This window comes from Caloenas nicobarica, chromosome 26, assembly GCF_036013445.1.
Source record: "Caloenas nicobarica isolate bCalNic1 chromosome 26, bCalNic1.hap1, whole genome shotgun sequence".
NCBI lineage: Eukaryota > Metazoa > Chordata > Aves > Columbiformes > Columbidae > Caloenas > Caloenas nicobarica.
In genome coordinates, this window is record NC_088270.1 from 2,273,627 (window position 1) to 2,288,568 (window position 14,942).

The window sequence follows — 14,942 nt, forward strand, 5'->3', positions numbered from 1 at the left end:
ACCTTTAGCTGCATAAATATGTAGAATTCTAAGACAGTAAATAAAGACACCGATCACTGCTTGGCTGTGAACCACCCTGGAAGTAAACAATTTTATGGGGTAGCATAGCTACTTTTGGGGTTTTATACCCAGTGTTCCACAAAACCATGCCATAACCCCCAAAAGGGCTTGACCCTGAAAGCACCCACTCCCATGGAAAGGGCTTCCTACCTTGAAAAAACTGCAGCTTTCAAGAGCCCTCAGCACTCCTCAGCTTTGATGTGCTGTTGTCTCCTTTCTACTTCAGGGCTTTATTTCAAGTGAGGTGTGCCCTCCTGCTGCTGCCCTCCTGCTTAGAGGAATCTGAGCCCTTCACAAAACCTAGTGCTGGAGGCTGATATAGCCTTGTACGCATTAGTGAGATCTCAGCATCCAGGGTAACAAACAGCCTCTTCTAAATGGGGTATTTGTAACGAGCCTGTTAAGCTCTACTTCTTTATCAAAACTGCTGGCGAGAGGGACCGACTTCTCATCTTGCACATAAGATAAGGAGTTGTCACAACCCATAGCAGTTACGGGCTTAGGTGACATGGCCCTTAACAATGGGGAAAACCCTTCACTGCTTCACTTTGGTTGCCTGGCTCTACGGCTGGAACTGGAAGGAATTACACAGAGCTACTTGCCACTTCCATTCCCCCAGGTCCTATTTGCAAGGGTGCCAGGCTTGCGCAGGTAGCTTTGCGATTCCCTTTTGCACAGGAGGAGACCATCCCACAGGCAGCTGTGCCAGCCCCCGGGGTTCGTTTCGCTCCAGACAAGCAACGTTTGATACTTTTTAGTCAGAAGGTAGTGGGTGGTTTCTTTCCTCAGGTGATGTTGTACCCCAGAGCCATAGCTTGCAATTTCAGGAAGCAGAAATGCAACTACATGGTTAGTCCGATTTTCAGTCGAGCTCAGCATTAGCTGTGGCTGCACATCCACACATCCCCAGGGATGCCAATAGAGGATAATAGCGATTGAACTAGCACCTGAACTGCAGGAGTGCTTTTGTGAGTAAGGACTGCTTGAGTAAATAGTGCCCCCAGGCCATATTTGGATCACAGATCTCCTCCTTAGTATGCCTTAATGTGCAAAATTAGCAGAAAATCTAACAGTTAATCTGTGGTTCTAGGCTGTACATATGTTATTGAACTAATCGATTGCTAAACCAATGCTGGGTTACCCTCTTGGATAGGAAATAAAACACTCTAGGCATATGAAAGTTACTGTAGATCTTTATTGAAAAAGATTATCTTTTTCTAACCAGAACAACCCAGAAAGAAATTCTGAAACAGTTCATCATCGTTTTATATTCACACACAGAATTTACATACATTGAAGTGAAAGAAATTTAAAAGCAATCTTAGCAACCACAGGCTTGATTCACAACTGCATTGTTCCAGTTTTACCTACTGAATATCTTTGTATTTATAAAACTGGAATAAGCAGTGGCAAAGTAAGCTCCTTCTAATTAATTTCTTTGCTGGGTTTTTCTGCAAATGTAAGCCACTAATTTCAATGCACCTGAACTACTGCTGTTTTCAAATAACTTTATGATCACTTACATGATCCATTGCTTATGTCTTTCAGATTTGTCAATGTTAAATAACAAAACATGCTTTTAAAGTCCTCAAGACTTTCGACATGAGCTTGCAAACCTCACTCAGGCATAAACTATAAGGTCACTTGAAATATTGTCTGAGTGGCAACTGGAGTGCTGGACACCAGGCAATAACAGTGCAATAAATTATTTCGCAGTTAGTCTTGCAAATAACAAAATCACCTGAGGATCCTGGGCTTTAGAAAGCAGAAAAACCCAGAGAAATTGTGTTCACCCACCAAGAGTCCCCGGTTTATTAAGAAAACAAATAAACAGAGTTAGAAGGAGATATATCTCCTGCAAATATATTTGCCTGTGGCGTGGCACTCCTGAACATCAACAATAATATTTACAGTTGCATCAGAGGAAAAGGTAAAGCTACTCATTCTCCAGGAAAGAAAAACCAGAAAGCTATAAAGAAAATGTATGCACCTGCAGGCCTGGGAGACTACAGCACAGAGAAACTTTTGATAGCAGTAAGGCACTAGAGAGGTCTCTAAGGTTCCCTGGCTCAGCACAACAAATGAAAGTACTGCTGGCTGATAGTAATGCCATGAATTACTTGTTAGACTGAAGCCAAGATTTTGGAAGACCCTGTCTTCTCAAAGATCTCCTGATATAGTGCCATGTCTTGCAATCCTGACTCAGGCAAAACCCCCAGTGACTTCAGTGGGACCAGGATCTGTCCATTGGTAGAACATGCAGCATTACCAGCCAGCTAGAAAATCATCCCTTCATCTCGAAGGTGGATATTTTAGAGTTCAAAAACATTCTGCATTTACTCTGAGCTCTGGAAAGCAGTCCTGTTGAACTAGGTCTTGTCAATATTTAGAGGCAAGTACACCCCCACCAAATGCTAAGTTGACCATGGCTACACTATAGGATGTCAATTCGAGACCATGCCCTGTGTCTGAGGATGAAAGTCGCCTTGTGCTGATGCTGAGCACAAGAACTACGGACTATCAAAAGCCTGCCTGGGAGAGGTAGCAGAAACTGTAACAGCAGAGAAATCTTGCGCTGGGCCCCAGAACAAAGCAAGTTTCATATAAGATGCATGTCATGGTGTGCTAGAGGTGGACAACAAAATCGTAAATAAAGTTCCCACCCCACCCTCCGGCCTGCTTTTCCTCTGTACTCAAAACTCGCTGTGATGCCAGGTGGAGTATTGAGTAGAAGAGGATCGGGCCCCAGATGTGCAACTTAAAGCCCTTCAACAGAAAGAGCATGGTTTAAAACATACGTATCATTGTCTTCATCTTCTAGAAGCAGCTTCTCAATGGGCAGCGTGCCGATGACTCGTCTGGCATCCTCCAGCTCCTGGGGGGCTGGCTCAGGAATGGAGATCGGCAAGGGCACAAACTGTGGCCCGGGAAGTGTGGAAGAAGCTGGCTGGTACTGCAAAGAGGAGGCTGGCAGCGCAGAGAGGGGCTGTGCCCATGGGAAGTACGTGAGAGGTGGCTGCTGATCCGTCACGTCCAGCTGAGGCACTACGGCAGGGGTGCTGCTTCGGGGCTGTTAAAATAGAAGAGAAATAAAAAACGAAATAAAATAATCGGCCAGGCAGGGCGTGGGGGCGACACAGCAGACTAAGGATGCTCAGTCGCACTTTTAACATCCCTTTTCCTGTCTCTCTGGGTAAGGCGCTATACTGAGCGTGGCAGTTTTCCCACGCTGACTCCCATGAGAGTGGTGGCCGTGGGTGTCCCAGGTGCTTGCTGCTGCCAGCAGCTCACACATGAAGTTCCCTCTAGCTTTCTGTTCCCTCCCTGTAAGCCCATGAGACAGCTACACCCTGTGCTGAAAACTGCCTTCTTTGGCGGTCTCTCTTGCAAGATGCATGGGCACAACTTTGCTGCCACCAGGCTGAAGGCAGCTCCTGTCAGCCAAGGCAGAGCCCCCTTTGAAAGGATAGCCCTTCCTCACCAGCGAAGGCCACAGGATGGGCCTTTGCTGCTCTGCTGTGTCAGGTCCAGCAGCTGAACTGAAGTGTTAAAAGGAAAATAAGCCGAGTTCAACTGAAACGGAATTTGCTGCCCTTCGTGTTGGGTCAGTAACACGGGTTTTTGTCCAGCCTGAAATCAAATACTCTGCTACACTTGCACCCTATTTGGGCCTTGGTCTTCCGTCTTTAAATAGCGATTTTCGAGAAATTTATTGACAAGTCATTTGTCCTGCTTCACCTGAAAGATGTGTTTCATGGACAGGGCCAGTGCTAGAATGAATGCATGGCATAGAAGCAAAGAGACACAAGATTATAGTAGCTAAATAAATTATACTAGTTACATCTTGGGACTCCCCATGGCTCTTGTAGGGAATTTGCTGTCATTTATACCTGGGTATTTTTTGACTTACTGCAAAATTGGTGATCAGCGGTTGAGAAGCGTAAGTCAGAACAGATGAAGGTCCAACCAGTGTGTAACTGGGACACATAGGCTGAACATACATATCTGCTGTGTATGGACAGCTGACGGCTTCGTGGGACACATAGTCAGGGTAAGTGGTCCACTGAGTTAAAGGCTGTAAGGATGTGGGAGAGGGTTGGGAGATCCAGCCAGAACAGAGTGCTCCTTCATCTGTGACAGGCAATGCAGACGTAGCAGCAGCATCCATATCAATGCAAGGCTGGCCTAAAAGTCAGGAAAAGATTAAAGGTCAGTCTAGCATAGTCTTCCCTGCAGCAGGGCTGACAAACACTTAGAAAGTCAGGGAAACATTACCCATTGGTGAATAAGAAGGAAGTGGCTGATGGGGCAAAACAACCTAGAAGAGAGAAGAAAAACATCCAAGGATTAAGACCGCAAGCATTAAATTCAATCCTATCTGAGAAGCACCATGGGACAGAGCATACTAGCTAATACCAGCTGATCATCAGCTACTACTTCAACATCAGTGCCTGGATGTTCCCACCTGCCTCTACAGAAGAGCCGGGAGAACTGAGCCTGGCAGCCAGCACACGTAATTCCAGCTCTGTTCATGGCCCTAGCCAAAGTCCATGTGCCTCTTTGGCTCAAGTGGGTCTTAAACAGTATTTAAGCCTTGTGTTGCAGGTGGATTTCCTCTTCAGAGAGGAGTCAGTCAAACTGCATCCTCCTGGGCAGACGAGTAGAGGTAGGCTGAAATTGAGAAGCAGATAGCCAAGGATGGCTCTGGCTGATCTCTTTTTGCGCTCTCGAACAAGCTGCTTAACTTCCAAGCCACTTTCTGTTCCTAGGAGTTAGATCCTGTCGAGCGCAGAGCCCTTTAAGCCTTCCATTAAGTCAATGGCGGCTGAAGGTACTCAGCACCCTAAAGCCACTCCGTCTGAAGTAAAGATATATTTAATGGTGTCTCCAGGTAACATAAGGCTGCATCGCCTTCAAAGGGCTTTAGAGATGCAAAGATTTCTTTCATTGTCAAAGTATTGCCAGCTGGTGACAGGGCTGGCCAATCATGTAGCTACTCAGGGAGAATTTTCCATCTGTGTTTGTTTTTTCTCCTACCGTTGTAGGTGCCGTTGCACTGGCATTATGAACATTTCCCCGTTTCCTTTTCAAAAGCTCCTTCACTGGCTCTTTGACTCGGACGCCTTGATAGGGGCGAGGCTGTGGCTGCTGTTCTGGAGCAGAAGCTGGAAAAAAACCAAAACACACAGGTGACATCTATTTTCCTTTCCTGCCATTTGCAGAGAGCCAAAGTCCCCACAGCAGGCTACCTGTCTGTGACCTGTACTAGTCATACTAGCCAATATGGCTGGAGTCAGAAACATTTTTTCCTTAGCTAATGGCGTCTTTTGGCCCATATGACTTCAGATGGCATAGTCCTTCTCTCTCTACCTTTGCTGCTCGGATGCTGTGATCACATAGGTGGATCATAAGGACAAACTAACCTGAAATATGCATGCTTGCAATTCTCTCCAGCTGTTAAATAGCTGCAGCAATACCAAGAAACTCACCCCCTTTTTTTTTTTCCCTGCAGAAGAGCATTCATACATGATTTACAGTGTGAGAGCTTGTGCAGAACTAACAGCAGTGATGGTCTGGAAGCCAGAGCTGGCTGTTTCCCTTCCATACTGGCAGGTGTTTTCTGTTCTGCAGAAGCCACGTCCTATCAGGCACAGGGTGTAATGAACACGTTCTGATGAATAAATAGGCATATTGCTCTAGACATTTATGAAAGCCAGAGAGGATGTACTATAAGGAAAAGCTGTTGCTGCTGTTATGCAGAGAATACTCCACTCCTAAAAGCAACAGCTATCAGACTTCCATTTTCCTATGGGGACATACTGTATAGACAAGCAAAATAAGAGTAGTAGTAAGCCACACAGTATGAAGGGACCCGAAAAAGGATATCCTTCTTCAAAACTTACCAACTAGGTAGTCAAAAAAGCAAAAATACAGAGAGGTACCAAACAAATGCTGGTGTTCCTCAAACTGTCTCTAGATTAAATCTTTCATTTCTTTACAAACAATAGACAGTGCTAAGAAGTACTGTGGTATGAGCTGTACTGAGAACTCTGGAAAGGAGCTGAATACTAGACAGGACATCTGAAATAAAGACCATCACAAATGTGCATTCTCGGCCTTCAATGACATTCATTTACATTTGGAAATTATCTATTTGTACTTTACTGAAAAGCTCTTCAGAGTCAGACATTGCTGCTGTTGTTTATGCTGCATGAAAACATCAACTCCACCAAAGCAAATTAGAGCTGTGCTGCAGACTGCACCAGAGGCAGAAATCTACCTCTTGAGTGGCATCTTATCCTTGAGTCATCACACTGATTTCAAAGGGCCTCCTTGCAGAATTAGGGTGGGGAAGGATGGCAGTTTCTGGCTCCAGGTTTGGGGGATGGGAAAGAAGAAATTTACTGTAAAAGCTGACAAATATACCTATTCAGAGTTTCCGGTGTAAGCAGAGTACCAAAAAAAAAAAAAAAAAACCCAAACCAAAGTCTGCAGAACATATTTCAGTTCCCCCAAGCTGACCTCCAGAAATAAAAATAATGATAGCACAGCTGCTTTTCCACTGTTCAAGTGTGCACCAGATCTGAGCATTACAGATGAACCATGGCAAAATTACTTTTGGCTTCAGTCTACAAATCTTCATAAAGCTAAAGCAATATGATCATTTAAAAATAAAAACATTTTGAGAAATGATGACGATTTAAATCACCTTGTAAAGGAAGTACCTGGGTTTAGTAGTCTCCAACTCCTCATACAAGGGTTGTCTTAATAATCTATGAACTCTGACTTGCACTGAGTTTCAACTATATTTTTAAGTCATGAGCTGCAAAAACACCAAGGTCCTCATGCCCAAATTCCATTCAAACAAATAAAAGGAACAACGACATGTGTGCTTAAGTGCCCACTGTGTTCTAGCTTGTCTAAGGCAATTCAAGGACCACAGAAGAGCCATATGCTGTTCCTTAGTAGGCTCTGGACCTTGATTTGCTACTGGTCTCTGAAGATGGAGAAGTATGAAGCATCAGAAGTCAAGAAAGAATGAAGCTAATCCAAGCAGTAGGAAGCTTTGCAATAGTTTCTACCTGTAAATATATTTTAGCTCATTGCAATGCCTTTGTCGGGCTGCCTTACAAATCCGTGCTGTGCGTTTACGCTCAGGCTCCTTTCAATGTTATCATGTACTGTATTTGTTGAATGTCGACAAAAGCCTAGCACAAACCCTGAAGACTTTAGTAATCTTTCAAATTGGATGGGTAACACAACAGCTAACGAAAAGGTACCAAATGCAGCAGTCCCACTAGCTCAAAGTATCAAATGACACCAGAAGAAAGCACATAATGATTTTTGTTTCCAGACCGCTCTGCAACTCAGCCTGAAAGTGTCCAGACTGCACAGACAAGGCTGAAGGTCGCCAGGTTCGGTGGACTCTGCATGAAGATTAGACAACTCCGTCAGTATTGTTGTTAAGGTTTGCACCTGGGACAAAAATACAAATTTTCCTTCTGAGTCTGAGTCCAAGTTGTGCTGAACGCAGCAGGCAGAGCCAGTGTGGGTCTTGCTGTTTGCTTTTGAGGAGCAGCTCCCACACCAGCTCATGGGCTGACAAGAGCTTCAGGAACACACTTCACAAGACCGCTTCCCAAAGGTCAACAAAACGCTGAGCAGACTAATGTGCTGGGAGGTAAATCTATAAACCCTGTTGTTTGTGCTTTGGAGAACCTGAGAGATATCCACAGCATCTAGTGTAACAGCCAACAGTATCTGCTTTTAGCATGATATTTGTCATCCCCAGATTTTTGCCAGTACAGTATCAATGTAGGTCCTACTTATGATAACATCCATGAAATTCTGGTCTGAAGTAAAAGATCAGACAGGGAAAGCATGCCAAGACATTGCTAAACAATTAAACCAAGCAAATTCAAAATGCATCTTCCTCTACGTTTTTATTTAACCATTGCTGAAATTGGAGGGAAGATAATGGCAAAGCAGCTGTTGGAAGACTGCAAGTATTGAAGCATGACACGTTTCAGATCACTGAACTTCATATTAGCACCACTAGCCTTCACACACACAAACTGCAGATCAGTTTAAACTTCGTCCTCTCAAACAAGTCAGAATGATTTCCCATCAGGCCAATTTTCAGTTTGAAATACACTGCTAATCTATGAGAGTTTTCACAACAACCTGCCTGCAAGAGCAAGTGACACACTTGTCTTTGTTTCAGAAGATTTACTGTTTCTTTGCTCACACACTGACATGTGATAAGCTTATCAACTGATCAGTGTTAACAGTGTAAATATTTTTCTCTTTTCTTTCACCTCCAGTATAATAAAAAAATTGAAAAGAAACACAATAGAAAACTTTTTTCTTATTTGCAGTAACAGCAAAAAGCAAACAGTAACTCTTGAATAACAAGAAAAATTTAGATTTCAATTCACAAACTAGTGAGTTTCTGGCTTGGATATTGAAGACTAAATTACATTAGGCAGCTGCCGACATTTTTATTGTACGCAGTAAACTTTGGTTAATAAAAATTTAGAAGTGGCTTAGCTTTGTATACACTACTTGATTGCTCAGACTCTAATCAAAACCTTTTTACAGTAAGACATCAATGTCCATTTAGCAAGGGACTAAATATTTCATTATGGTTGTCTGCGTTTTATGTTGACTTCAAATACAGAACCCTTCAAAAATACTTCTTTAAATGTATTAAAGATAGTAAGATTTTGGATCTGTCACTGCGTTGGAAATGAATCATGTGATTGGAGCTGACATCAGAACTGAAACGGCTGTTTTTGTGATATTGATAATGTTCTACAGTACATCATGGACTGAACATACGGCTCTTTTTGTGCATCTGACACATCCCAAATTTCCATCACCATTATTTTTTATAGACAAGCCTGACAAGGAAAACTAGACTGAAGTGGATTGTTGTCTATACTGTTTGCCACACTATGGGTGGGTATTTCAATAGAGATTTAGTTAAATGCAAAGCACTAAGAAACATCTGGGCAGAGAATCTCCTCCACAATAAACAGAAGAACTCAGAACATGAGCAAAAGAGCTGAGTGATGGTTCATTGCTCAGAATAAGGAAATGAACTCAGGAGGGTTCTGAGCTTAATTAAGTCAATAGACTAAATATTGCTTTTGCTTACGAACAGCTCAGTACAGCATTTGACTACGTCTCTTTCTGCTCTCTTACATAGCATTGTAACTACCAAAGTTAGTGAAATATATTAGTTTGCCAAGATTGCCAAGAATCGAATTAGCCTTGGATTCTAGCAGACCCACGTGCCCTTGTACCCTGCCTGTGCCATTCTTGGGGACACAGAATGCTTTTGACTACTGTCCTTGTAAAAAAGTTCTCCTTCACACCTTCAGGTGAACTAAATGAGTGGAAGTCAGGAGAGGTCTGTGCAGAACCCACATTCTGTTCCAACCAGAGGAAAGTGGTGCAGATGAACAAATCAAATGTTAGCTTTGTATTTTTCCAGCTGGACAGAGACAAAAACCAAAAGGGAGATCTGAGAACATGAGAAACAATGTGAAAGGCTGGCTAGTAATGCTAGTAAAGCAAGCTTCCAAGTGGCAAACGAGAGTTGGATGCATCGGCCATGTAGTGGTGGGGGCCACTAAAAATTATCTGTTTCAGAACAAGAGAACCCCTATTGCAAAGGGGAAGCTGAGATAGACAGAAAGTGTCTTAACCTTAAGTCTCACCCGCATGTCCTAATTCCTCCCAGCCCATAATACTCTTTCCATTTTAGTAATGCAAGCTTTCCATTTAATTGCTTATGTGGTCATTCGTAGAGCCTGACACCTGCTTTGTAAAGCATGGATGGGCTCAACTTTCATACTATCCATCTTTCCCAGTGGGGTTTTACCAAAATTAAAACTCACAAGGTGCAGTGTCTTGCAGTTTCACCTCTCAGTCTCATTATCTGATACTTTCAAAAAAGCTGTACAGAGCTCCACATCTGTTGTGGGCAGAAAAGGCTTTATGCACATAAAAAGCATTTGGGAAGAGGTTTTCAAAGGTGCAAATTCACATGTCTCAGTTGTATGGGAATCCAAGCAGCCAGCAGAACAGCTAAATAGCTGAATGTCTACCTTATATGCAGAAGTTCCGTTGGACTGCAACAGGAGTGTCCAAAGCATTTTGACCCAGCCAAAAGCATCACCTGAATGTGAAACTCTTGCAGACTTTCAACCTCCTTGCCTACCCTCTTGTAACAGAAACCACTTGCACGAAAGGTACCTTCATTTTGTTTTCAAAATACAACATGAGGTAACTATCTGCATAAAGACACGTGAGAGGAAAGTAGCTGACGCTGCCCGCTAGAAATTTCCCATCCCTGGGCTGCAGAGCGGGTCTGCTTCCATTCAGAGAATCCTGCCAAAAGCTGGGAAGCCCCAACCAGTCACTTCGCTTCTGCCGTGGGAGGGGATGCTTTCAGGCTGAGACACTCTCTGGGGTTTTGCTGAGCGGAAGCTCTGGGCCCCACTCCTGCAAAGAAGTGCACTGTGCCGTGACCCCGAGGGAGCGATTTCCAGCGTGCAGGGCCAGCCATGCGAGACTCCCTGGAGGACAAGAGCCCCTGACCATAGCAGCTGAGGGCAAGGTCTGTTAGTTCTCTTTCTGTTCCTGCAGGGCTTTCTACAGAAGCATCCCCTGAAGAAGCAGGGAAACTGTCCTTCAGAAAGTGCCCATGGGAAATGCCCTCTGGTGAGGTCACATCTATTTAAATGAGTTCTTGTGTCACTCTTGGGCTCTCAGTTTAGAAGAGATCTTTATTCTTTGGTGGGTTTTTTTTTTGTTGTTGTTGGGTTTTATTTTTACAGCTAGGGAAAACATATGGGAATCATACCATTCCTTTTGAAACCTCCAATCTTGCTAAAAAAAAAAAAAATATATATATATATATAAATCCAAGTCAACAATTTCCAAGCAGGATAAAGGTCTCTCTTACATGTGCCCCAGTACGTGGTCATATGCCTCTCTAGTCTGGTTATTCCATAATTCAGCAGCTTAGGTCACAGGAAAGTAGTTTACATGCCAGGCGAGAAATGTCAGACCCTGATACCTGTTCCTGGGAGTGCCAGCCTATGTCTCATTTACCTGGCTCGTAAGCACAGTACCACAGGCACGCAAAGCAAAACAGTTGCTCTTGCCAGGATTAAAGCCATCTGTTTCTAGAGCGAATATGGGATGCTTTATCCCATGCTTGGGGAAAAGCTTCACTCCTTGGAAGCTTCCCACAGACTTACTTATTGCCCATCTATTCAGGATGCCCTTTTGCCAGAACACCTGAGTAACTAATTTTGGTTTTAACTGTATTGAAACTCCCTGCATGGTGGAGGAAAGCTCCTTCTGTTTCTTTGGTAGGGAGCAAAGCAGGGCTTTTATGCTCTCCCATCAGCCTAGGGTTGATACAAGCACCTGGACACCCACACAGCCTCTGCATCCGTGTTTTCTGTAGAGCAAACCAATAGCTCACATGGGAGCGCTGGGACGGCCATGCGGTCCCAGGTGGTTTGAACCAGACAGTGCAGGAAACTTGGGGCCACAGTAAAAGGAAATGTAGGGGCGCCAGAGACACCAAATGGAGACTCACAGAGACACTGAGAAGCCTAACTGAAGCCTTTGGGACCTGGCATGTGAACACCTGTACTGACCTGACCAATCTACCTACAGTTGCACACGGGGTCTCCAGTAGAGCGGGCAATTGCACCCAAGCTGCCTACATCCCAGTCATCAGAATATGCTTCTTGTCTACCTTCAAAGCCAAAAGTACATAATTCATTGCTGTAATGGTATAGAAAAGAAGCAGGGTTAAGAAGATAACAGTTCCGTGTTGGTAAAAGGAACGCTAACCATGCAGTGACACAGCAAAGACGGTAAATGCCAACAGCGAGCGCAGGCTCAGCCGGGCGGCCACCTACACAAATCCCGCTCGGCCCCTTCTGCGTCTTAGAAACATAACGCCAGGCTGCTCTAGCAACCAGCCGAGGATTCAGAGAGCAGTCTGGCCACTCCACTGGCTGCTTCATCCAGCCGGTGTGAAAAGGGCTTCCACAGCCGCAGGAGTCGAACCAAGGCAGTTGCTGGTCTCAAGCAGGCTTTCAAACCAGCCAGGAAGCATTGCTGTAACGGGAGATTCAAGCCTTGAGAAGCTCGGAGGGCATGGAGGGCCAGTCGGTTATTGGCCAGGAGTTGTCTTGTCTAGAAACTATCAATGGGGAATGACTTAGAGATAGAGGTTTTGATCTCGTCTCACATAGACTTGTCATTCCTGCTCACCTTCGAAAGCACTACACGCATTAAAGAAACAATGCAAAGGAAAAATACCAATTCGGTTAGCGATTTTATTCTACCTAAAACATCGGGTTGTTAGTATTGCTTTGTCATTGGAGGAAAAAAAATAAGGGACTTCTGAGATGGAAGATTAGATTCCAGTTTTGAATCTAATCATCTTGCAGTATTCTCTACATCATATATCTACTGATTCTGAAAACAGCACAAGATAAAGGGGGAAACCAGGTGTGTTGCTGTAGTGCTCCGCTTGCTGTTTAATGCTTGTCAGACAAATTGAAACATGATTGAATAAACAGTCAGAGCTTCTTGCTACAGGACGTTACAGTCTACAATATAACTTCACAAATATACATTTGAGCTTCCAAAGCATTCAACTGAAAAAAATGAGGAGAAATGGGTAACAGGGAAAACAGACTTAACTGCCAATGAGGTCAGAAAGGTACATGCATAACAAACCAACCTCTGAACAACCTGCAAGCTATTATATAAAGAAGATCAATGTTAGTTCCAGATGAAATAAGTCCCTGGCAACGTTTAAGAAATCAGCTTCTTCAATTCAGGTATATTGGATTATTCCAGGTTAACAGAACAACGTGGTGAAATGCAAAGGATGGCAGTACAGTTGCAAAAATGAGCATCGTCTCCAGGTCCATATAGTGAGAATGAAAAACTTGCAAGAAGAAGACACCTACCTGTATTATGATCAGTAAACTATTTGAGCAAAGGTGGGCCAAGAGGAGCAAAATTATCTTGAAAACAAGAAAACTGATTTCCCATAAAGTCATAACTGTATTGCCCTCAACTGCTCTGTTCCTTATCTTTTTTTATTAGTTGAAAAAAAAAAAAATATCAAAAAAGGCACAGAAATAAGATTTCTCACAGGTTTCACTTTTAAAAAGGAAAATTTTCTGGTATGTAACCACTGTAACCTTTGATATAATACCTGCATCCTGTTATTGTTTTTATGAATCATAGTCTTCCACTTGATTCATAGCGATGAATGCCAACAAAGCAGCAATGCCGCCCTGTGTTAATATCCCTGCTGGAAAATCAGCATCATACCTTATCATTTATCTCTCTTGAGCCATGCATCTCTTCACAAGTATTGTCTCCCATGCTATGCTAATACTTACTTACACATCACAATCTTCAGCTTTTATTGCAGTTATGAAAAACAAATCAGAGCTCACTTACATTTTTGCCAGTGCATATTCTGTGTGAGGACGGAGTCTTTTTTTTCTTTGATGAAGATAGCTTGTCTTTTTAATAGCTAACGTGTGTTTGACTCCTTTACGGGGATGTGATAACTGACTGTCAGGATGTTTCTTTCAGCTTTTTAAAAGCACCATGTTCCCGCTGAACCCTGTGATGTCATCACATCCTCCAACCACAACCACTTCTATATTTTCCCTTGCTCTCTGTTGTTCTTCATCATGGTAAACAGTTCCTTAAAGAGCAGCGAACTCTGGAAGATATTATGCACCAAAAGGCGCTCGATATCACCAAAATGTATTTGAACAATCAAACCTTGAACCTGCCACTCATACGGCTTTTACCATAGATCTGCAAAATTAGGTCAAAAGGTTGTACGGCAGAGAAAACACAAGGGTCTTTTAGTAAGATTTCGACCTTCTTTGGCACTAAGAAAGGTCTTGCTTCACATAAGGCAGAATTTTGCTGCTTCAGATGGCTCTGTACACCTCAGCTAGACTGGATCAGCCATGTCCGCCTGGCCCTTTAAATGCGCAACGCTTAAAATACAAAACTGGAGTGTTTGCTCCTGCCTTATGAGAATCTCAACTCCCTGGGGCCACTAAATTTGAACTTATGAGGAAACACCTGTAAACACTTCAAGCCTCATTAAACGAGGAGATCTTCCAGCTAAAAAAGAAACCCTTTTTTCTGTTTTGTTTTTATCAAAATACAACACTTCCTACTCAAGAAGAGATGGCTCTTCCAAAATAGCTTGCAAAGCCAAAGCAAGGCTGAGAGCTACTTGCCATAGGAGTTCAAGTAAGTTCTTAGCACTAATAACAGCACCATTATATCCTACCTATTCACACCGTTGCGTGAACATAACCTCTTAAGCCTCTTAACATTCTTTCCTCTAAAATAATCCGACCATCCTGATGAATTTTCACAAGTAACACTGATTTCAGAGCTTCATTCCCAAAGAAATGTTGTTTGGAGGCTGCACGCTAAGTTTAGGATTCCAGCATTCCTGTCTTCCTATTCAGTTTTTAATCACTGAATTTTCATCACCCCAGTTTGCTCTCACAAATTTCTCTTCCCACAAAAAGAACAAGGCAGGATCTGGTCAGTTCTTTGGCCAGGAGCCTATTAAAAGAATTTCATCCTTTCACACATGCCAAACACTTCTTGCAAGTAGGTCCATTTGGGGACCATTTCGTAACATACCATTAGCGTTGCGTCGAATGGAAAAACCCAGATTAATCAAACGAAGATGAATGCTTAATTGTATTCCGTCTAGTTCAAAGATTTCTCCAAAAACACAAAAAAGCAAACCCCAAAGCAAGCAGAGTGGAAAGAGATAAGGAATG

At 43.2% G+C, this 14,942-nt stretch overlaps 1 protein-coding gene across 1 annotated transcript; it reads right to left on the reverse strand.

The window, feature by feature from the left end:
• Positions 1-2,818: 2,818 nt before the first annotated feature.
• On the reverse strand, positions 2,819-13,591 carry POU2AF1 (POU class 2 homeobox associating factor 1). Its single transcript, XM_065652181.1, has 5 exons — positions 13,576-13,591; positions 5,098-5,225; positions 4,336-4,378; positions 3,971-4,245; positions 2,819-3,130 (listed from the first exon to the last, which is right to left on the reverse strand). Exons 1-5 carry the CDS (start codon positions 13,589-13,591, stop codon positions 2,819-2,821), a joined length of 774 nt encoding a protein of 257 aa, XP_065508253.1.
• Positions 13,592-14,942: the final 1,351 nt, after the last annotated feature.

Coding starts and splice junctions, on each gene's coding strand:
- POU2AF1 (XM_065652181.1), bottom strand. Junction 4,379..5,097: donor GTGCAACGGCACCTACAACG/GTAGGAGAAAAA, acceptor TCTCTCTTCTAG/GTTGTTTTGCCCCATCAGCC. Junction 3,131..3,970: donor CGCTGATCACCAATTTTGCA/GTAAGTCAAAAA, acceptor CTATTTTAACAG/CCCCGAAGCAGCACCCCTGC.